At 43.4% G+C, this 24,434-nt stretch overlaps 1 protein-coding gene across 4 annotated transcripts in view; it reads right to left on the reverse strand.

Annotated features, from left to right (window-relative positions):
• Positions 1 to 3,333: 3,333 nt before the first annotated feature.
• Positions 3,334 to 24,434, reverse strand: part of MDGA1 (MAM domain containing glycosylphosphatidylinositol anchor 1) — a 233,727-nt gene continuing 212,626 nt past the window's right edge. For 2 of the 4 annotated variants that reach the window (XM_053382910.1, XM_053382912.1), the window contains exons 15-17: positions 10,775 to 10,899; positions 4,454 to 4,562; positions 3,334 to 3,869 (exon numbers count right to left, since the gene is read on the reverse strand). In XM_053382910.1, the coding sequence (XP_053238885.1) occupies positions 3,778 to 3,869; positions 4,454 to 4,562; positions 10,775 to 10,899 (326 nt within the window). In that variant the 3' untranslated portion in view covers positions 3,334 to 3,777. Of the gene's footprint in view, positions 3,870 to 4,453; positions 4,563 to 10,774; positions 10,900 to 24,434 lie in introns of those variants that run through there. The other 2 variants (XM_053382911.1, XM_053382913.1) reach the window with 2 other exon arrangements.

Genomic DNA, 24,434 nt, shown 5'->3' on the forward strand with positions numbered 1-24,434 from the left:
GGATATGTATTTTATCCCCCGTCCCTCTCTACATGGCCAATCCCACACGCCTGTTCTTCCAAATATCAGCAATGCCTATTTGCAATAAAACTCTCCAAATTTCCAAGGTAGCTCACAACTCTTTCTACCCATAGACTACTAAGTCTCAAAGACAATATGGCGTCCAGGATTAGGGGTTGAGGAGAAATTGGACTCAGTTGGTATTTAAAGGCAAACTTACCTAATCCACACTTTCTGAAACAATATTTTACCTATCCAATGGCTCTAAGAGCTGTAAAATCAGAAGAGTGATGCAGCCTCCATTCTTTTAAAAGGGGGGGCAATTAAGGCCAGTTATGGAGGCTTTTAGAAATTTTGAGACCCTTTCTCTTCTACAACAGCAATCTAGTATCCTCCTTTGTGTAAGAGATAACTAGGGTAGGATTCTTTATCAGAGCCACTAGCAAATGATGGACAGCAGACAATTCTGAATGTTACCTCTGTGAGGCTGTGAAAACGAAGAAAGCACTTGGGACATCTGGGAGGAAAAACATATATAATCCAATCCAGATTAAACAATATGAGGTCTGTATGCTTAATGAATTTCTCAGATGCCATAAACTATGTTTCTCCTCTGCCAGCATTCACACTTTCAGCCAAACCTATACAACTATCACCATATGAAAGAGCATGTCTTTCATCTATGCCATATGCTCTCCTCAAATCTCCTGCAGTAGTGATAATATTTGCTCAGGGTAACAAAAATCTCTGCAGACCTATACATAGTTTATCTGGGAGTAAACCCCATGGAGCTAAATGGGACATGTGTAGAATTGTGCTTTAAATCTTCCTACATAAGGGAATGTGGCCATTCCATCCCCTTTCACATTTAGATTATTACAAGCACCAGTATACTTTGACCTGCAAGGAGTTTTGGAAGGAGCAGAATCAGCATATTCAGAACCATCAAGGTAATTCAGGCACAACTTGGCAGGGATCCTACTCTGTAGCTACCTTACAAATCTAGCCCTGCAAAAACCAATTTAGGAAACGATTCCTTCCATGCGTGGGATAAAGCTAGGCTGAATCAACAGAAGTATAGTGTCCTGATCAAGGGACGTGATACTGCTGGCATCAGTCCATCTTGGGAGACAATGGAAGAGTGTCCCTTGAGGGGAGAAGTCAAACCGCTGGAGAGTTACAGCGCCTGCTGTGGCTGAAGTGACTGATACGGGAGAGACATGTTTTGTTGCAGCTGGGGCAGAGAAAGGCATCTGGTTGTGCTGATGCAGGTGTACCATGGTGTTTCTTCTTTCTGCACTCCTCTCAGTGGTCATTCCTCCTCTGGTCACTGCTGTGGATACATGCCCTGACTGTTTCCAGAGAAGTAATAGTACTGCCCTATTCTGCCTTGGCCAAACGAAACCTGGACTACTGTGTCCGGTTCCGGGCGCCACAATTTAAGAAGGATATTGACAAGGTGGAACAGTTGAGGGAATTGGGCATGTTTAGCTTGAATAAGAGGAGACTGAGAGGAATTATGATAGCCATCTTTAAATATCTAAAGGCCTGTCACATGGAAGATAGAGCAAACTTGTTTTCTCCTGCCCCAGAGGGTAGGACTCAAACCAATGGCTTCAGGTTACAAGAAAGGAGATTCCGACTAAACACCAGGAAGGACTTTCTGGCAGCAAGAGCTGTTTGACAGTGGAACAGACTTCCCCGTAAGGTGGTGGACTCTCCTTCACTGCAGGTTTTTAAGCAGAGGTTGGATAGCCATCTCTCATGGATGTTTTAGTTGAGATTCTTGCATTGCAGGGAGCTAGACTAAGTAACTGTCAGTGCCTTTCCAACTCTACAAGTCTATGAAAGCACTGGGTACTGGGGAAACCAAAACCATTACTAGCTCCTAAATTACTTTAACCTTCCTTCAAATATATAGATTTTGGATTCAAAAAGGCCCTGACTTGCCAAGACAGCACTGAAGGTGGAGGAAGGTGAGATGGGGGTGGGTGGGTATTTCTACACCCAAGGTATTCCTTGAATACGAATGCAGTTCACAAGCTCAAAGTAATGGGTGCACTGGTGCAGAGTGAACCTTTGTACTGAAAACTCCCCTCTGCGAGCTGCTTATGGAAGTAGGGGCAACAGGGTAACATTTATCCAAAGCACCCTACTCAGAAGACCACCTCCTCCTGACTTCATAATGTATAGTTTGCCATACTGATTTAGAAGGGTTAATGCTGCCCAGCTCAAGTTGGGAGCAACAAGCTTGCTTTCCTGAGATCTCTTGGTCTCTTATAGTGGTAGTGTGGCATCTCTGAAAACACAAGTCTGCCATCTAATTCCCTTTAAGCTTCTCCACCCTTGTGCATCCACCTGCCCCAACTCCTGTGGGGTTGGTCTGTTTCTTTTCCTGCTTCCCCTGCTCATCACCCAGCTTGAGGGCTCCACCTGTCTCCCAACTTCATCATGCAAACTGAAATAGAGCAGTCTCATCCTTGAGTGGTAAATCAAGCACCATGATATCAGCACCCTGCAAATAGTACTGAGCCACAGGTAGGTACTACAATTAACAAACAACTATTGCAAATTCAGGTGTCAAAAGGGCTTAGGAGAAGATGAAAGGTAGTATATGAAAATGTTTTTGGTGGGATAATTATGGAAAAAAATGGAATGGGAGACAGTTATTATTAAACAATTTGTCTCAGAGGAGATCCTTGCTTTAAGGCTTCTGCAGCGCATGCTTTTGACACTGCCAAGTGCAGCAGCACAATTCAGTCACCTTGCCAAAGAGGCCCCTGACCAAAAAGCCGCCTCTTTCATTCTCTATGCTAGATTGACAATCTACCTCCATGGTGGTGGAAAGAACAAGTTCAAAGGGAGGGAGAGCTGAGCAGCTTAAGAAGGGGGGAAAGAGGGAGGGGCAGAGGAGATCAACAGCTGATCCTGCAGCTTACGTCTGCCCCAGATTTTTTCCATCCATCTCCACCATCCGCAACGAGTCTTTTTCTCTGCTTTGCCGAGCGAAAGTTGGGGGGCACAAAGGTGTGACGGATGGGTCAAAAGCAAATTGCACATGGACAAGTAAATACATGAGAGTCTTGAAAATGCATATGGAGACTCTGAAGCACATGCAGTGGGGGCGAGATTCCGTGGTCACCGGCACGCAGGGAGGAGCAGCCCCCAATGGAGACGAGTGGGATGCTCTTTCGGAAAGGTGAGGCGGTGCTGCAGCAGACAGATGATGGTAGGCAGAGCCAGCCAGGGAAAGGTCATAACACAGAGATCCAGAAGGGGGCGCTGTGCTAGACTGTCTCCTAAACTGAGGCTCTGTGGTAAAGAAGGTAACAGTTCTTGTAGAAATTTGTGCTTTAATATATTTTGTTTTTGTTTAAAACAAAAGTTCCCACTTCCCTGAGGAAGTCCTGTCCACTATTCCCAAGGAAATGTGGCTTTCCCCCGCTTTCATTCATCCTTTTAAATAGCTTTGTCATTCTCATCTTTGCCTTTCGTTCCATTGTTTCCATCTCTTCTTTCCATTGCTTCCTCCCTCTTTTTCTTGTGTTTTTGTTTTTTTTTAATAATCAAGATTTGTTTTCTTTTTCTTTTAGACATTATGACTTCCTCCAGGAATCCTTCCATGTTCTGAGCTGGATCCCCTTTGGGTCGTCATGCTTATCAGTCTTTGGTATGGACACTTTGGTGTGCCAGTGAGGAGGGGGAGGAAGAGGAGCAGAGGTGACCAAGTAGGAAAGGAGGAGGAAAGTCTCAGAAGACGGACGTACTCGCTTGCTATCATCTGAGCAGGACAAAAAGGAAGAAAAGTAACGGTCCACAGAGGGGAAATTTGTCTTGGGTGATGGCACCGTTTTCTGGAAGGACAACTGCTGCAGGGCAAGAAAGAAGAAGGGTTAGTTATGGTAAGTGTTCCTGCTTTTGCAGTATAAACAACAACAATGTGATGCAGCCACAGAAAAAGCTCATGCTATTCAAGGAAGTATAGTATCCTGATCAAGAGAAGTAACAGGACCACTCTGTTCTGCCTTAGTCAGACCACACCTGGAGTATGGTGTCCAGTTCAAGGATGTTGACGAGCTGGAATGTGTGCAGAGGGGGACAACGAAGATGATTAAGGGTTCTAAAGAGCAACTTTGGTTAACGAACATGTCAAAGGTTACGAGGCTCAATAAACCATTTGCAACAACATATGGAAAATTGGTTAAGCATCGGGTGATAGTGTGGCATGTTTCCCAGTTCTTGTTCCACCAGTAATCTCCTCTGTGCCATTGACTCCACTTTGGAACACCGAAGTAATTCAAGTGAGGCAGGTACACACACCTTAATCAATAATGGACCCTGCTGCTATAAGCAAATATGCAAAACAGTCAAGTCAACATGCAGAATTCTCCCAACCTTTACTTCTGATTTGGGATACAAGTATTCAAACACTACGCCAAATATAACCCATTACCTTTGTCTGGGACAACAGGCTTCCTTGGACAATCTCCCTTTTTTAGAGTGACGTCATCAATGGCAATATCTCCCTCTGAGCCTGTGCCACGGACGCCTTCAAAGATGATCTGCAGGCAAAGCACATCAGAGTTGGAAAGGATCTCAGGTAGCCGGCCAGGGACCCAACCCCTTAAACTCTCACGTGCCCATTCTCCAAGATACTGTTTGTTTTTTAAAAGGAAGAAAAACGCCTAAATTCTCTTGGGATCATTTTGTGTTTACCATGCCCTATCATCAGCGTAGAATCCACTTTTAGGCTTATCAGCGGGTTCAAATGGCAGATGACTCAGAAAATAACCAGGACATAGACAAGAGGGGAAATGGAGCAGCGCATACGAAGATTGAATCAAATGAGCAATGTGAGAAGAGGTATGGTTTAGGAAAAGGAAGGAAGCTCATCTGTTAGTGCTGAGTAATGGAACAGTGCGATCCTATGCATGTCTACTCTGAAGTAAATACCACCATGCCCAATGGTGCTTACTCCCAACAGTTACACTCTTAATAGGAAAACACGCTTTATTGTAAATCAATCCACTGACTCTTATTTCTGAGCAGACAATTATGGGATTGTGTGGTAAATGAGCTGGAGACGCAATCACATGAGTACAACATTACATTTCAACCAGCATCTTTTCCTGTCTCGTCACATCTTTGCTATCCTTTACCTCACCCCCTTAGCACGAGTCATCTTTTACTGAATGCGCCTGCCCCCAAGCTTGAACGTCTTTCAGAGGCAACGTAAAACACTGCAGTTTTTGTGTGTGTCAGTGGTATACAACTGGAGTTGTAGATACCTAAGTATGCATATACTCTTGCATGTCCTCCTCATTTTAATGGGTCATCCTTGTTTTGTTATCTGCCCCAGGACTTAGGATAGGAGGTGAGTCACCAAAAGCAACCAGCTAAGGAGGGAACGAATCAAGCTGCATCTTCTTTTGTTTGAGGCAGGATTCATGCTTGCTCTGGTGCTAAAATATCTCAAAACCCACCACTGTGAAGGCCACAACTTTGTTCCTGCCTCTGTCCTGCTTACTCTGGAATCACAGGGGGCTCCTTCATTCTTGAGGCCTGGCAGTTACAGCTTCATTAGCCCATGCCATGCGTGCTGTTCCTATGGTTACAAGGCTTTACGGGAAGCTTAGGGCAAAGGCTCAGTCGCTTCCCATTCCCTAAGGTGCAAAGCCAACCTCTGTGTTCATATCCTATTATGCAAGAGATGGCTGCAACTCAAGCCTGCCACGAGCAATGTCCATGTATTGAGAAGAAAATATTCGTCTCTACTACGTTCCTTACCTCCCACATGCTTCAATTTAAAGGATAAAGTCTGAAGGGATGTGTCTCTCTTTGAGATTTCACCTCCCCTTGTGTCAAGCTACACCTGCTGATATTGCCTCTCCTACACAACCATTAAAGAAAGAAAGATGCAAGAGCCCTTTCCTCTTTCACCATACTTCACAGTAAAACTATTCCTCCACCTATTAAGTCAGCTGGGAGACTGATGCAGTAGCTCAAATGCCTATGAAGGACACCTGATGCGGTCATTTGGAAATGCCCCAGGTTCATCACCAGTTTTTGAGGGCCCAGCCAAGACCCCCTGATGAGCCAGATAGAATAAAAATAATAATGTTGCCCTGCATAAGCCTTGTGGCATATGACCAAATGGCAATGTTACTGTGTGCCTAGAAATCTGGGTTCATGATTGTTGCTATTTATGCTCTCATCACTGTCAAGTGTAAATGGTCCAGAAACATTATAACAGAAATGAGAGTCAAAGCAGCCTATGAATTAAACCAATGTATGCTGGAGCAGGCTCATAAGCAACTGAATGATAACAAATTAGTTGCCCACCCCCATTGTCATTAAGCACACAGCAATAAGCGAGCTACAAGCCATAAACAGCACACTTGCAAGTAACAAGATCATTGTTTTATGGCACCCCAAAGCATGATATGCACTTCAGAGCTAAGTAAAACAAAGCAAACACACAGACATGCATTCATAAGGAATCATTCCCTGAACAAAGAAAATAAAGATGCAGGGCATAACAATCACAATGAACTCTCCAGGAACAAACACCTGTGGGTTGCCCCTCACAAGAAGCAGCAGCAGCAGCTCAAAATAATAAATAATACCCTTTCGGACCACAGGACCTATTTACACTACAAATTAACATCTGTTTTTTTATCTATTCAACACTTACGGCTTTCTACAAATATTCCTGAGAACTGTGGTCCACCATGGGGTGCTAATAATATTCACAATTATGTGTCCCTGCCTCCTACCTGCCCCTGATCTACAGTTCCCAGGATTCCTTGGGGACAGAAAATGTCTCTTAAGCATGCAGTAAAAATATATATGTCAACAAAATCACCAAACAGCTGAGTTGGAAGTTGGAGCTGCCTCTACATTGAGGGACTTAAAAGTATGCTTCCAATGTCCAGGTTGCAAGATATAGGTTGCAATCCAAATAAGTTTGAAGCACTGATAGTGAGTGGCTTCCCTAGAGCAGATTGATGGGTGATTGCCTGCTCTTGATAGGTTTACATTCCCTCTGAAAGAGCAGGTACGTAGCTTGGGGGTACTTTCTGAATCCATTTCACAAGTGCCTTCCATCAGCTTTGGACAGGGATAAGCTAACTACTGTTGTCTATGCTCTGGTAACCTGTACCTTAGATTACTGCAACACGTTACATGTGGTGCTGCCTCTGAAGACAGTTTGGAAACTTCAGCTGGTGCAGAACTCGGCAGCCAGGTTGCTCACCAGGGCAAGACAGTTTGAGCATATTACACTAATCCTGGCCCAACTGCACTGGCTGCCAATTATTTTCCAGGCACAATTCAAAGTGTGAGTTTTGACCTATAAAGCCTTAAGTGGCTCAGGACTGCAATACCTCAAGGACCACCTCTCTTAGTATTAACCAACCCAGAAGCTGTGATCATCACCTGAGGCCCTTCTTCATGTGCCCCCTCCATGAGAGGTCTTGGAGGGTGACAACATGAGAATGAGCCTTTTCTGTGGTGGCTCCCCTTTTGTGGAATGCTCTCCACAGAGAGGCTCGCCTCATACCTTTGTTACATATCTTTAGGCACCAGGCAAAAACATCCCTCCTCCCCTAGGCCTTTAGTTCATTGAACAATCTGGCCTTTTAAACTGTGGGTTTATTATTATTGTACATTATTGTGTTTTTATATTGTAAACTACACTGTGAGCTTTGGATAAAGGACGGTGTAGAAATTTAATAAAATATAGAATTTAGTAACAAAATAAAATACTACATCAAAATAAAGAAATGCACACAAAACCTTAGTTATATCCTGAGCACAAGCAAAACCAGTTGCTGAATCACCACAAGCAAATGTCACAGAGTATAGCTTTGCATTGCTACAGCATCCTGTCTCAGTTTGGGCCAGTTACAGAGGAAAGGTGGGGGAGGGGCCTTTCCTAATCCCAACTCTAAATTTAAAGAGCATCATATAATTCACAAGAGAACCTTTATAAATTTGTTTGGCTCTTGAAATTAAACCTAAACGCAGTTTATCCATTATGTGTCATATCTCCAGAAATAAAGTGTATATGAAATAATAAGGATACCCAGAAATGGAGTAACATTCATATATGAATGTCCTACAGTTGCAAGATGACAGCTGTCCTTGTATTCACATTCACCACAAATTACAGGGCTGCAAACCTCTCCCTAGTCTCAGCACACAGCCATAGAAAACCCAGTGGTGGCTCATGAAGTGCAGCGATGGAAGCAGTAGTGTCCTCATGGCACCACCACACTCTAAGAACATAAGAAGAGTCCTGCTGGATCAGGCCAATGGCCCATTCTTGTCCAGCACCCTAGAGTTGGAAGGGACCACAAGGGTCATTGAGTCTAACCAGCAGCATGTTTTCGCAAAGTGTTTCTTCCCATGGATCTCCACAGGAGGAAAAATTTCCCCTGCCTAAATTACTGCATGTTAAAGTGCTTGTTAAAGACACAGGGTCAGTAAAAAAATAAATGATGACAGCCTCTAAAAACTTGTGCAAAGTAAACAATGCTTAGAGCAAATGTGTGAGCTTACTCCTATATACCCAATTATAGATAACAAGAGTAATAACGTGCCTGGCTTAAAGGCCACAAGAAACATTCTGCTAACATGGATAGTCCCGGTGCTGGAATACACATTATAGGAAATATGTAGTTGCCACCAAAAATTAGTGGTCCAGAGTTTCATCCTCCTTTCTCTCTGACAACATCCAGAAATAAAACTGAATAACATAGTATCGCTGTGCTACTGCATTGTAGGGTTACCGGTAGCAGTCACACGTCTCCCATAACATTTAATTCTACCCACAGTCACACATAAAAATGTAGTAAGAGCCAGGGGCCACCTAGTACCGTATCCTGTTCTAACAATGACCAACCAGATGCGTGTTAGAAACCCTTAAGCAGTATCTGAGCACAAGAGCACTCTCCTCTCCTGTGGTCTCTAGCGACTGATATTCGGAGGCAGAGCACAGCCATCAGGGCTAGTAGCTATTGATAGCCTTCTCCTCCATGAATCTGCCCAATCCTCTTTTCAAAGCCATGTAAATTGGTGGCCATCATTGCATTCTGTGGGAGCGAGTTTTGTAGTCAAACTGCACGCATAAAGAAGTATTTTCTTTTATCTGGCCAGAATCTCCCAATATTCAGCTTCACTGGATTTCTACAGTTTCTAGTGTCATGTAGGCTTGCCATACATCAGGAAAGTTCCTGACATGTCCTGGTTTCTGGGTGTAAAAATGGCATCGGGAGAATTTTGCCGATTGGCAAAATATCAGGGGAAACCCGGATGTATGGCAATGTGATGGGGAAAGCAGTGGAAACAGCTCCAAAAGCTTTAAATCACTATTTTGGGTTGAGTTTTTCCCAAAAGAGCTGAACAATTTGAGTTGCTTCCCAAAAAAAATCCCAAAAATTTTGGGATCTTCCTAAAAAAAAAATCTCAGGAATTTTACTTCTTGAAATACTGCAACCCTAGTGTCATGGCAGAGGAATAAAAACTTCTCTCTACCCACTTTCTTCATGCTATGCATAATTTTATAAACTTTCGTGTCACCTTGTATTTGGCAATAACAAGGCAGTTGGCACACAACAGCTGCTCAAGCCATGTATTAGCAGACAAATGCGTAAGTATCACCATGAATTACCACAGATGGGGAATAAAGGCATGTCTGGGTCTCACAAACTGCCCTATAATTAGGAGGCCAATAGCAGATTCATTGCTCTTGACTCAAGCATCAGTTACAAGTAGTAGCCTGGTGCTAAGGATGTCAGAGAAATTTGGTTGAACAAGCAATTTTCCTTCAGTCTGCTTATTCAACCTCCATTGCAACACAGACTCTTGCTGTGAAGGATATCTACCTTAGTTCTCCACAATTAACTTTTTTAAAAACATGCATGTCGTTTGCTATTTACATATTCATTACATATTCAAGCACCTGTCTGCTTTTCTCTTCTGAAGTATTTGTTGCCAAAGGCAGCCTATATACACTAACGGTGTAATCCTAACTATGTCTACTCATAAGTAAATCCCATTGTGTTCAGTGATAGTCAGCTTCCTACTGTGAAATTTTAAAACCCATGGCATGCAAAGCTCATCATAAGATATGGAAATAAGGAATCTCTTTAGTCAGACTTACTTCCAAGTAGGCATGGTTAGGGTCACGGGTCACAGCCATAGATGGCTTTGTGATGGGCCATTAGCCACTTCATTAACTTTGTATTTAAGATGTAACAAGGCTGTTTGTTGTTTTTGCTGCAAAAGACTAACAGGGCTACTTTGCCTATGGAAGCTAATTAACTTTGAAAAGGATTGGGCAGGAAAGGTAACTGATTTGTAAATATCTGTTGATGGCTGAGACATACTTATCTATTGTGCGTTATGTGAAAAACAACAACATTTTTCTTTATTAGCAGATGACAAGATAGATGCACAGAGTTGTGCAAAATAAACCAATTGCAGCAGACTGGAAAATACCGGATGAAAGTGTGAATTAATTTGGGGACAGATTGAGGCATGCACTTACATGGCTACCTGCTGCTCAAGCAACAACACTAACTGACCATTCATGGAGAGAAGTAGGTTGTTAATAAGCTCACGGGGGGGGGGGGGGGCTTTGACTCTGGCTTCTTTTCTACAACCACAGCAACTAAGAGTAAACAAGTTTTCCGGCTATTTTGCTGCTGGTCCCGCTAGCCCATCTATGTGAGTTGGCACTTGTTGCCTCGGCCCCCAAGGATCTGCTTACCTGGAAAGGTCCTGCAGGGTTGATAGGTACATGTGCTTGTTGCCAGGCATTTCCTTTGTCCCCTTTGAGTGACAAGGCTTGAGTGGGCTGCTTATTCTTCACGTGAACCAAGAGGTTTAAGGAGCCTGTAAGAGAGCGGCAACCAGACACTGGAGTCACACTGCTTCTCCACAGCAACCTCTTCCTTTCTCTTAGGGGCCATTCTATGCCTGCATCTAAACTAGGTCTTGCACGCTAGTTCTCCCAGTGAATTAAATGCATCAGAACGGCAGCTATTCAAAAACCAACACATAGTTTGCCATGCCAATTCAAAAGTTTTCCTGCCCTACGGTTCGTGTTTCCCCTCAGAATCCCCCCTGGAACCTAGTTAATTCCCAGTCAATCTGAGTCCACTGCAGTACCAACTAGACATAATGTAGATTTGGGAACATAAGAAGAGCCCGTTAGACCAGGCCAGTGGCCCATCTAGTCAGGCATCCTGTTCTCACAGTGAGAAACACAGAAGTAGGACTTGGGTACAACAGGACTCTCCCCTCCTGCAGTTTCCAGCAACTGGTAGGAAAACTAAGCATTATTCTTCTGAATTACATGTGAACCAAACTGAAACCATTTAAAGAGGGAGAGCTGGTACATTCCATTTCCTACATGCTGGATGCGACAAAAATGTGAATTTAGACTCAGTTCTCCTTCTTTGTACAACCCCTTTTCCTTGAATCAAGCTGCGCCCAGGGCAGCTAATGATGCATTAAGGCAGAGAAGGGGAGTGCCTGCCGCTCTCCAGAAATTAAAGTTCCACTCCCATCAGCCCTAGCCAGCATGGCGAGTGTTCAGGGACGAGGGGAATTGTGACCCAACAGCCTCAGGGTGGGTGCGTAAGGGTGCTTCCTCATCCTAGCATTAAGGCCAGAAACAGTGCATTTCTTCTGAGAAGTAAGCCTCATTGAACGCACTAGGACTTAAAGACCTGTTCATCAGGTCTTGTGCCTATCTTGTTCTCATGGGAAATGTGCTACGTTTGGCCAAGTCATGAGAGATGGAAAAATTCAGCAATCTCAATTTGTCAGGTAGTGAATGCATTGACTTGAGTGATCCCTGTGGCATGTTTGACTATACTGCTGTGTAGCTAAATAAGGCTGTTTTGAAAATGGACTCGCAGTTGTTGTTGGGTAATGGTTGAATGTATTGCAGGCGTTAGGTTGCGGCCTAGGATCCCTGGAGAGGCCCAGGTTCGAACTTCCACTCAAGCTCCAGAATTCACTAGTGACCTTAGTCTAGTCACCATCTGCCAGCCTAACCTGCCTCTCATTCATTGTGAAGATAAGGGAGGGGAACATGTACATGCAAGCCCATTTGAGTTCTGTAGAGAAGCAGTGGTATAAAAATACATTTATTTATGAGACACTTCTTTCAAAATATAACTATCTGCACAAAGCAGCTTGCCAGTATAAAATAAAAACATTTAAAAACAGACGTCAGTATTACAATTTAAATACTAAAGAAAAGGAAAGGGGGGGGGAGCCATACAAACCACTCAGTCTTCAGCTCTTATGTATATGACTGGGCTGCGTTTTACTCGGAAATCTGTTTTTCTCCCTCTCAACCCCCCCCCCCCCAATGTTTTATATGCTTCCTGACTTGCCTCAAATAAATGTTTCTCGTTAATGGTTCTGGCTTGGTTCAATACAGGACCTTTGCCTTGAAAAACACAAACACCTTAACATTTGAGGTGTGTTTAGGCATTTGCACATGCAAACCCCAACCCTATATCCTCACACCCCCTCAGTTACCAACGGGGAAGATCTTCAAGGGGTTCTACTCATGTCTGCTTGATTGTTATTAATTAATTAATTAATTGCTATTAATTATTACTTATACCCCACCCATCTGGCCGGGCCTCCTCAACCACTCTGGGCAGTTTCCAACAGGATATTAAAAACACAATAAAACACCAGTCATTAAAAACGTCCCTAAACAGGGCTGCCTTCAGATGTCTTCTAAAAGTCAGATAGTTGTTTATTTCCTTGACATCTGGTGGGAGGGCGTTCCACAGGGCAGGCGCCACTACCGAGAAGGCCCTCTGCCTAGTAGAACTGTCCACATAATTGGGGATCATTGCTCCAACACACTTTAAATCTGAAGCTATTGAGAAATAATAATGGTTAAGGAATGTGGATAGTGAGTCTGAAAATATGCATCAGACACAGTTTGGCAGTTTCCAGGTATTTGCTACCTAAGTGTGGGAGGCAGGGTGAGGGGTAGGTATTCTCTACCTGAGTTTTGGTAATGGCATCACTTGCTTGTTGACCAAGGTGGTAGTATTAAAATGGATGTACCTAGTCCAGCTTCGTTCACCTCAGTACAGTACTGTGAATGAGGGAGGAAGAGAAGGTAACATACCATAACAGCTGCCCCTGGCTCTGTGACATTGGGGAGAAGCCTAACAAAGCCCGTCAGACTAGTTTAGTCATTTTGCATTATGGATAGGCTGACTTTTCCTTAAATGGAAAACTTGATTAAAATTAATGCTTTGAACCAGGCCTTTCTGGCTTGGAGATTTAAATCGTTCCACACTGGAACCAATTGCTGTCTCTATCAGCTAAGCAAGTGAAAGATTCGTTTGACAAGGCATTATCCACAGAGCCTCTACTTAGAACTGGCAGATAAGCAACAAGAACATGTTAGGCAGATTCCTTTCGTGATGGTGGTGGTGATGATGATGATGATATGGCTGGGCACTGTCTTTTCTTGGCTCCTCCCTCTGTCATAAGCTCCACATCCCAATACTGCAGGTGTTTGATTTTACCAGTGAAGACCTTAAATCTATGAAAAGAGGATGTCTCTGTAGAAGGTTGTGCTACAGCAAAATCCCATTCCCAATATTTTTCATTCTGCTGTGCTATGAAAGTAGTAACCTTTTGGCAGCTGCTATTTGCACTTGCATTTAATTTCTTGCTGCTGGGGTGGTTCACCGCAAAATAAATTGTGATGACATGGAGCAATATTTGATGGGTTCCCAGTCTCCATATGTACATACCTTCAGTGCCATGGAGGTTGGCTCTTGCAGGTGAGGCAGGAGGGAAGGTCATTTTAAATTAGGGTTAAGAGGCAAAGACACTATTTTGGTGCTTTATTATAATGAATATATTTAAAATATTTTGAGTGGGATTCAGCTAATTAGTCCTGCCAGTGGAGTTCCACTTCTATAATGGGGTGTTCTCCACCCACCTACATGTCATCTGAATTTTGCTTTGTAGAGGGGGACCCCCAGAACAGTACACAGGAGGGTGGGGCTTGTTTCACCTGGCCAGCCAATATGCTTGCTTTGATGGAATGATTGACACACTGAGACACTGAATAACTCCCCATATTAAAAACATGTCTTGCAAACATTTTGTATATCTTAAAGAGATGATTTAATTGTAAGCACATATTGGATGTATTTCAATTTGGGAAATTTTAACATTTTAATTAGGCTTTTATTATTCACAGCAGCAGGTGTTTATCCTTTCTTGTACCTTTCGGCCCTCGCTTTTCCCCATCTTATCTTAAAAATCTCAACCATGCTGAGAAATGTTTTGGATGATCTTTGGTGAAGTGCTGGCTTGGAATTACACATATGTCACTGTTAAATGTGGTGGCTCTTCACTGATGGCTCTATCACTTAAATAACACCACCAGTGGATTTCTTTAACTAGTGTATGGGAAATTTACCTAAATCATCTCTGCCTCCCCCCCACCCACTTATTTAGGTGTGTTAGCTATAGGAAGCAACAGAGCACACAAATAGAAAACTATCAGGACTGGGCAAATAATCACATGGAAAATATCAAAATGAGTTGTATTATTAAGAAGGGTGTATGCGTCCCTCCACAGTTCTGGAAGAAGTCCATTTGGACACTGGACACTGTTCTGGCTGCTTTGCTGTCAGAAGACTAGATAAACTGGAAGAAGTTCAAAGATGTCCAGTAAAGATGATGCATGTGTTGGCTCTGGGCGGATAAGCCAGAAAGAACTGTAGAAAATTGTAGAAAAGCAAGAAATCTCTGCAAGTTGGCCAATAAATGCCAATGGTCATTGCCTAAATATATACTCCCAAGGTTATAACATTAATGAGCGAGAAACAGACAGATATGTATAGATGTGTGTGTGTGAGAGAGGGGGGGGGAATGAATAGTGCATAGTGCAATGTGTGTACTCTGATGTGTACTTGATTTGCACTGGGCGCTGAATTCATCTGCACCACTGCCAGCTTTGAGCATGGCATAAATACAGGTCATGCCTGTATTTGTCAAAGATGTGAGGCTGGTGCAGGATTGCTCCACATCCTGTGGTTCCTATTTAAAGATTTGAATATTTTGTCATGCTCATCTCATGCTCCTGCTTCATCAACAAGTGGAAGCACAGATTTGCAAAACAGGCAATATCCTCTTTGACTCTTGTCTATGTTACTGCTCAGATGTCAGCGATGCTGGTTTTACAAGGCCAGAATTGGTCGTGTTCCCCTGCCCCCCCCTGCATAGCTACCAAATTGTAAGTAAACCCCATCACACAGCATAGAGCAGGGGTCAGCAAACTTTTTCAGCAAGGGGCAAGGCCACTGTCCCTCAGACCTTGTGGGGGGCCGGACTATTTTTTTTGGGGGGGGGATAAATGAATTCCTATGCCCCACAAATAACCCAGAAATGCATTTTAAATAAAAGGACACATTCTACTCATGTAAAAAAACACTGATTCCCAGACCGTCCGCAGGCCAGATTTAGAAGGCGATTGGGCTGGATCCAGCCCCCGGGTCTTAGTTTGCCCACCCACGGCATAGAGCTACGTCTTGCTCAAAATGTTATTACTGGTCCCCACCTGAGGAGGGGGGTGTTACTGTTTGGCATTGTCATAAACTGGTGTTTTAAAAAATCTTTTAAACTTCCAGGAAGTGTCCATACTGAAGCAGTGTAATTGCACGAATTTATACCTGTATCTTTGCACAATTACACAAGGAACTAGTGGAAACACCAGCCAGTGGAAGGAGATCAGATTGACTTAGCCACAGCATGGCTTGACCATAAGGATTGGTCACAGGCTAGTTTTGCTTTGCTAAGTTTTAGCAGGGACATTTATGCCTCCAGAAATCAGTCTGATCTGATTTGTGGCAATACACTTTTAACAATATCTTACATTGATTCTCAAATGGTTTCACTGTAGACACTATCTGACAGTTATTGGACAAATCAACAACCTTGTTGTACTGCACTGGCCCTGAGGAAATATAACAGAAACCTGGAGGAAATCTTTTACATGAAGCCAGAAGCCTTGACATCCTCAACACTTTCAGAAAGAAAGTGCCAGCGGGTAAGTTCAAAATCCAACTACACAGTGTTTTGAAGGGTTGTAGCTCTGTGGTAGAGCATCTGCTTTGCATGCAGAAGGTCCCAGGTTTAACCTTTGGCATCTCCAGGTAGAACTGGGAGACCTGAGTTTGAAAACCCAGAAAGCCTCTGCCAGTCAGGGTAGAGAATCCTGACTCAGTACAATGAAGAATCCTATGTTAGCACACTCTGGTTAGAACCCTCTAGGCAAGGAACATAGCTGCACAGACAGAAGTGGGTCAAATTATCCAGAAAATGAACTCTGGCACCTGCAGGAAGGAGGAGAAGGCAAAGTAAAGAAGGAAATGAAGCAGTATCAGAAAAGCAAAAGTGATCCAGCTTTGAGCTCCCGGCCATTAAGCAAACCAATATACCTGTGCGGAAAGTTTCAGCTCTGCCACAGAACAGAGGGAAGGAGCAAGAGCCAACAAAGTGTCAAATACCTCCACATGGCCTCCGCTGGAGGTGCAGAGAGCACTTTGCAAATAGCAATTAAGGCTGGCGAGTGTCTCTGGAAAGCAGATTAATCTCATTGCTCCTTCTGTTTTCCAGAGGAAGAAACTGACCTGCACAAGGAGGAGGCAAGTGTGTAAATTGGGGAAGTGACCCAGCTGTTCTGTTGATTAGGCTGATTAATTAATGCTTTTTGAATATTGTGCAGCCTCATTCATCTGAATAGCAGGGGGTTACCTAAAACATTTGGATAACAATATATTCTCTGTACTATGTACAGTTTTACTATGGCTAGGGGCCATACTGAAGAGACATGCTGGTTTGGAGGTCAGCTCTTATGTCTGGTGCTTGGATCATTTGTGCATTGCAACCAGACATCTTGTGGAAGAGGTTCTACTGCTAAACCAAGCTATGGTGGAGTGCCTTCCACCCAATGATAACAGCTGGTCCTACCAGTAAACAGAATGAAGTAGCTCATTCCTGATATTAGGGGGTTTTTTATTGCATTGAAAACTATGGAATACTGATAGTGGTGAAACCCTCACCAAATAGTGGGAAAGTGTGGGATATGCAGGATATTCAAATATAGTAATTCAGAAGAATGAAGGTGGCAAGATTTGCTCTTCTGGCTGCTACTGTCACAACTGTAAACATGCATTTTGAGAGCATTTCCATTATTGTTTCCCCCCTCTAGGGATGGAGCATTAGAGTACTCTAAGGCTCCACCCCTAAGAAATCTCACGGGTTTCCCTCCTTCTCAGCTTTCTGATGACTCTCCTACCTTCATTGATAAAAGCAGTTCAGAAGGAAGAAGCAGAGGAATGAGCTTACTCGCAAACATCTGGAATGTTATTACCGAGGCGCTGATTCCTCAGTGGCCTGATGGCAGACAGGAATCTAAGGTATGTTTCCTAAACGTTAATGTAAGAACTGTAAGGAAGTGGAAATAGCTGTCCTTCAGCCCCATCACTTATGAAGCAATTGAAACACAGAAGATGCTGAGTCAGCTATTGATTGCTGCCTTGGGCTCCTTTGGGAGGAAGGATGAGATATTAATTCAATGAAAGAATGAATAATTGCAATCATGCAATTTCCTTTTCAAGATTTTACCTCTTCACTGGCAATTTTTATTTTCTCCTCCTCTTTGGCCACTTTCCCCCTCACCTGATTTGAGCCTGGCTTTTCTTGGGTGCAACTGCTCACAATGCACATGCAAGTGCTTGGTTGCCATGCGGCAGTTGCCAGCTCCTTGCAAAATATCAAAGCTCACCATGGTAGTTATGCCTAAGTGCCTTGGTATTTCCCCCCACATTTGCATTTGTTATTTGTCTGGTTCTTACAACTAAATTATGGAATTCCTTCTCCACAGAGGTGTGTCTGGCACCATCGCTGTATGGCTCTCGGCTTCACCCAGGCCTTTGACACCTGAGTGTTTTTAGGACCCACCCTATTCCTGTGACTGTAATCTGTTTTAATTGTTTCTAATGCTGATTTTAAAATTGCAATAACCCACCCTGTGGCTTGCTGGCTGAAGGGTGGGTAATAAATTTAACAAACAACAACTGTTATTAATCAGAAAATGAAATAAAGGCTCATAACAAATGTGAGGAAACAATCAATATATGAGCCAGCAGTGGCTGCTTCTGGCTCTTTTTAAAGTCCAGAGCTGGCATTTAGAAGAGTGCCTGGTACACAGAAGTGCACCAGCTGTGATACTAGATACAGTAACCCAGGGGGATGCATTTAAATGCTAGAGGTTTCTGGATGAAAAGGTCTGATTTCAGTTTCCACTCAATATAAATCTCACTTAGTTAGCCTGGCCAGAAACAATGGTGAGCAGCAGCTGATCATACAGGCAAAGGGGAACATGCTTAAAGCCTGCTGAATGACATTTGGGATAGCAAAGCAGGAATAGAGATAGCTCACTATTTTCACTCTTCACAGTCCCCTATTGCATAACAATCAGGGTGCCTTCCACACTGAAGCCCCTTTCATTTGGAAGTTCTCACTGAGCTGGTGTGTTGTTGTTTTTGCAAATGCAATGGCTGCTCATGGGACACCCTGCATGGAACACAACTTGGATGCCAGAGAATTCTGTCAGAAACAGAAATGGGAGTGGAAATTCCTGCAATTCACATGTTCACTGGAGGTCAGGAATGGAACTCATGCAAATAAATACGAGTGGTATTAACTTGTTTGTTTGTCTGCAAGTAGTATGTAAAGAATGATGTTATATACACAGGTCCTGCTATTCACCCGCTTGTTATGTGAAAATTCAGGTATCCAAACACAAAGAATTGGTACCCAAACTTTGCTATACACACCACAGATTCAGATATCCAAACAGCCAGAGTTTGCCCACTTCCTTCCTTGTTTGTGTTTGCTGGTCAGCAGAAACCAGCAGGCAGGCAGGCAGGCAGGGAGTAGGGTAGATAGGATATATCAGAGAGCTGGAGAAAATGGACAAATCAGGGAGCAAGAAAGACAAATAATTTATCTTTTTTTTTTGCTGGTTGGCTGCAGCCTTTTCTGGAAGAAACCAGGGAGGGAGGGGGGAAGAGAGACTGGACAAATTAGATTAGAAATATTTCCATAAGAATCCATGGAGATTGTGGACTTGTTATGTGAACGCTTGCCTAACAAACAATTCCCAGGGAATGCATTGTGTTCGGTAAGCGGGACCTGCATGTATACTGCATTTTTAAAAACTTTCCCATTCCACTGAAATGTAAATAATTATGCAAATTTCCGCCAAAGGGGATAACAAGATGAAAAACTTAGCTAAACTGAATCCTAGTGGGAAGCAGTGCTGACTGCAACGAACCCAGGATGGGACAGAAACCTCCTTACACCACAATGTATCTTCCTAAAAATAGTCTGTGTCACATGCCACTGTGAAGTACAATAAAAATTGAGAAGGTTTTAAGTCCTGTGTCATCTTTCTTTTTCCTTTCCCATACAAGTGCACACAGGCACACCTCTACAGGCAGTTAAGGCAGTTTAAGGGAGCAATCCCCCCATTCACCTTGCACTGGGAGAAAGAGGGGAGTGGGCTTCTTTCCCCACATAGCCTTTTTCAGGGATCTTGCCTATTCCCTCCCCATCATCTCTCAATGCATGAGGTGGGAAAAGTGCACCACCTGTGTGAAATCCCCCATCACCACAAGGACCATGTCATCCCAAAGGGATGTGGCAAGAGGGGCTTCTCCCCCCCCAGCCATTTTTGGGGATCAAGCCTATTGCCCCCCTCCCCATCCCTTTAAAATTTTATTTATTTTAAAATATTTATAACCTGCTCACATGACAATTCACTTTCCAAATAACATGCATGGGAGGAAAGAAAGAACAACTCCCACTTCCAGGAATGGCTGGTAATGGGGAAATCTCACTCCCCACAAGGACCCTGTTATCTCCTCTTGTATGTTCCTGCTTATCAGTAGGACTAATTCTGGAAGTATGACTCCTCCGTGTCTTGGTCTTGCTACAATTCTCTTGCGTATGATGTCTGAATGTAATGCACAGATCACTTAAATCCAAGTTAGCATCAGTGAGTGAAATTTATGGGAAGAAATGATCTGCAGACTGCAGCGTCGGTCCCTCATGGCAGAAATCACGCAAGATTGGCATTTCATAGGAAGACAATTAAAAGAGGCTTTGGCATAGGCAGGCTGAAAGAAGAGACTGATGAGCAGCTCTATAGCTTACTCCAGAAATTCTAAATTAGATCTAGCAGGCCAGGGATGCTGACTTGGGCCCCAGGTTATGGGTGCCCAATGGTGCCCGTGACATAAAGTCATGACGTCACACAGCAGCAGCGGCGTAGCGGTACTTCCGAGGTCTCACAGAGGTCAGGTCTGAGGACTTGCAAAACCTCCGACATGACTTCTGGTAGAAACATTTAGTACTTTTCTGTTAGCCCAATAGAGAGGCTGAGGTGCCCAATACCTAGACAGTGGTACCTCAGGTTAAGTACTTAATTCGTTCCGGAGGTCCGTACTTAACCTGAAACTGTTCTTAACCTGAAGCACCACTTTAGCTAATGGGGCCTCCTGCTGCCGCCGCGCCGCCGGAGCACGATTTTTGTTCTCATCCTGAAGCAAAGTTCTTTACCTGAAGCACTATTTCTGGGTTAGCGGAGTCTGTAACCTGAAGCGTATGTAACCTGAGGTACCACTGTATATGCAAACCTGTATCGGAGGCTTCTCATGTCTGTCTCTGGGAGATTCCATGCAGGTGTTTATTGTGGGATCGGGTCCTCCTCATAGACACAAGCTGTTTTGCAGCATCCACACAACAGTGTAGGAATCAAAATGCCAGCCTGCATTCCTCCCCTCTCAACTTAATCTGGATTTACCCTTTATAGGGAAAATCCAATCAGTAAAACTCAAACAAACCAACAAACCCTGTTGTCAGTGATCCATTTGCAATATCTCAACTACCTGTTTACAGATGCACCCTCCCTCCCATTCTTTCAAAAGCACCTTCTCTCTCTCTGTGTGTGTGTGTGTGCACGCACACACACACACAATAAGTGAAGAAGCAGTGCTGAATGTGTTTGCTCAATCATTTTCCCGTCCCATAGGCTTCTTGCCCAACTTGTCTCCCCAATTATCTTTCCCTCTGCAGGATTCAAACAGGTGCTGTGATGGCAAACATGGAGGATTTGAAATAGAGAAATGTGGGCAGGGAAAACATACCGCTTCATTTTGCTTCAACTTCCTCCCTGCTGAAGCTAACTTTTATTTTATTTCATATAAAAAAATTAACGGCACTGGGTCTCACTAACAAGTATTTACATGAAATGTGCAATGAGTCCCAGAAAGCCAAAAATGTCCCCAGAAAAGCAAAAATATGTGTTCTAACCACCGTTTACCTTGCATATAAATATTCTGCAAACTCCTGTTCAAAGACAACATCGCTATGCTCAGTCTATCTGTAACAGATAGAAGTCTATGGGAGAACAGCTGCAAGGGACCGTCTCTCAGCAAAAAGCAAAAGTCTATGCAATAGCAAAGCAAGCAAGCAGTGGGATGTGCTGATACTTCCTTTCTGCAGGTGAGGTTGCAAATTCAAGGCAGAGGTTCAGGGCTGGGCAAAAAGCTTGCAAGCTTAATCTTAGATGAAGCGTGTCTTGACATTTATGTGAGAGGTGGGATAGACATTCGTATAAGAGGACAACAAATATAAATAAACATGTTCCTGTTAATTCTGAGGTGTGGTTTTCTATTGTGTTGTTCTGCCCATAATACTTTCTAAATGCAATATTCCTTTCCTAAAGTGTTTCAGGACAAAGCTGTGTACAGCCTTTCCACTTCTTCCTAACACCATTACACAATCTAATGACATACGTAACACCATTACACAACCTCCACAAAGCACCTCCTTATCCTGCTTTTCAGACAATAGAAGAAACTTTCATACTGATACTGTCTACAGATGATGGCAGTCAGGTGGGGAGAAGCATAATGGGAAATTAGAGAAGACTTGAACCCCCCACTTGACATCCTAGTCATTAAGACAAGAGAGGTGATACAAAGGGAGAGGTCAACACATGCTCACATCTCTCTCTCATTCCCCCTTCAGTGAGAACGCGGCATGACAGCGATTTCAAAATATATGCAATTGTTCAGGAAGAGAACTCCTGAAGCACATAGAGCCTTTGCTTATTTATTATCCTGCCATTCTTCCCAAAGGAACACCAAGCATTACCAAAGGAGTCTTCAACTCTCCAATCCAGCCCAAAGTGGTTATTTCCTTTTTATTTTGCTTCAGCCAGTCATATTCTTGGACTTGGGTTGAGACCAGTATTAGCGTTAAAATCAAAATGCACTCAAACATATGTGAGCATACTAAAGCACTGTGTGTGTGTGTGTGTGTGTGTGTGTGTGAGAGAGAGAGAGAGAGAGAGAGAGAGAGAGAGAGAGAGAGAAACAATTATTCACTTGACCCCAACCATTAAGAGTCAAATTAGATATGGACTAAATAGTCAGCTGCTTCAGAAAGCAACATTCATTAATATAAATGAATGGCGAATCCCTAGTTTGGGGGCCTGATTTGCGCCCTCAGCAATGTTTCTGAAAAGCAAGATCTGAAAAACAAGAATGAATCCAGCTATCTCCCCAAATGGATATGATAAAAAGCCCTCCTGGCCTCCTCAGCAACCTGACTTTCTAGGTGTAATCCAGAACCCAGAAGCATCAGAGTCTCCTCTGGGAGGCCAAACAGCATCTCTTGTGGATGCTTCCCCCTGTTTGTTGCCCTTGTGGCCCTGATTGCATCTCCCAGAAAGCTTATTGTAATGTAACTGGCGATGAAGCAGGAGTCCAAGGCTCACTGCAGGAAAATCCCAGGAGTAAGCTAAAGCCCTCAAAAAGAATCTATTACTGTTCATAATCCCGAGAACAAATATGGGCCGCTTTTTCCTCTCGTTTAAATGAATGATAATGAAAAGCAATCAGCAGCAAGCTTGTGTTCTTAATTATGGTTCTGTAATAATGGCAAGTTACCGCTCTGAAAGGGGGAAAGCAAACGAGCGAGAACAGCGAAAACCCAGCCCTGCTGGCGCTAGAGGAAGAAAAATATCAAGCTGCTCCGAGCTTAAATTTTTAGCAATGTAATTTGTTTCTATGCCACGATAAGATGTATTTACTATTCTCTCGTCTCTAATGATCCTTTGAAAAGCAACATGTGCTTAATAAGCACAATTGCAGGTTCTCAGCTGCCTCCCAATGCCACCAACTCCGTGCTTTGTTTTGCTGACTCCTAATAGCTGGTATTCCGCCTGGACTCCCCAGATGCAAGTCCTGCCTGCCAGTTCAGTCACATAGCATTTCCCACCAGCACCAGAGACATTTCCCACCAGTACAATTCAGGTCCCATTTTCTAAGTGGTCTTGCTTGATGATCTGATGGATGCTGGTAAGTCAGTCCACTGGTAACATGCACCAGTATGGCAACCCCATGATGGTGCAGAATATAATAGAGTGTCCTCTTGGCATCTGTTTGAAACAGGATCTTAAAGTTTTTTTGTGAGTTAAGGCTGCATAATTAAGAAAAAGCTCCGTTAACTAGCAGGTAGCAATTAAGAAAGAGGTTTTAGCACCAGGCGTCCAACATGCTACTGAGGAACAGTGGAGGACAAGTACAAGTAGATTCAGAGCTGATAAAGCGGCTGGGCCAAAGCCGAAAGGACGCTCAGTTGCGGATATGCCTGGAAGCGAAAGGAAAGTCCAATGCTGTAAAGAAAAATATTGCATAGGAACCTGGAATGTAAGAACCATGAACCTTGGTAAGTTAGATGTGGTCAAAAATGAGATGGCAAGAATAAATATTGACATCCTGGGCATCAGTGAACTAAAATGGATGGGAATGGGAGAATTCAGTTCGGATGACCATCACATCTACTACTGTGGGCAAGAATCTCGTAAAAGAAATAGAGTGGCCCTCATAGTCAACAAAAGAGTGGCAAAAGCTGTACTGGGATGCAATCTCAAAAATGATAGAATGATCTCGATACGAATCCAAGGCAGACCTTTTAACATCACAGTAATCCAAGTTTATGCACCAACCACTGGTGCTGAAGAAACTGAAATTGAGCAATTCTATGAAGACTTACAACACCTTATAGAAATGACACCAAAGAAGGATGTTCTTCTCATTATAGGGGATTGGAATGCTAAAGTAGGGAGTCAAGAGATAAAAGGAACAACTGGCAAGTTTGGCCTTGGAGTTCAAAACGAAGCAGGGCAAAGGCTAATAGAGTTCTGCCAAGATAACAAGCTGGTCATCACAAACACTCTTTTCCAACAACACAAGAGACGACTCTACACATGGACATCACCAGATGGG

This window comes from Podarcis raffonei, chromosome 3, assembly GCF_027172205.1.
Source record: "Podarcis raffonei isolate rPodRaf1 chromosome 3, rPodRaf1.pri, whole genome shotgun sequence".
Classification (NCBI taxonomy): domain Eukaryota; kingdom Metazoa; phylum Chordata; class Lepidosauria; order Squamata; family Lacertidae; genus Podarcis; species Podarcis raffonei.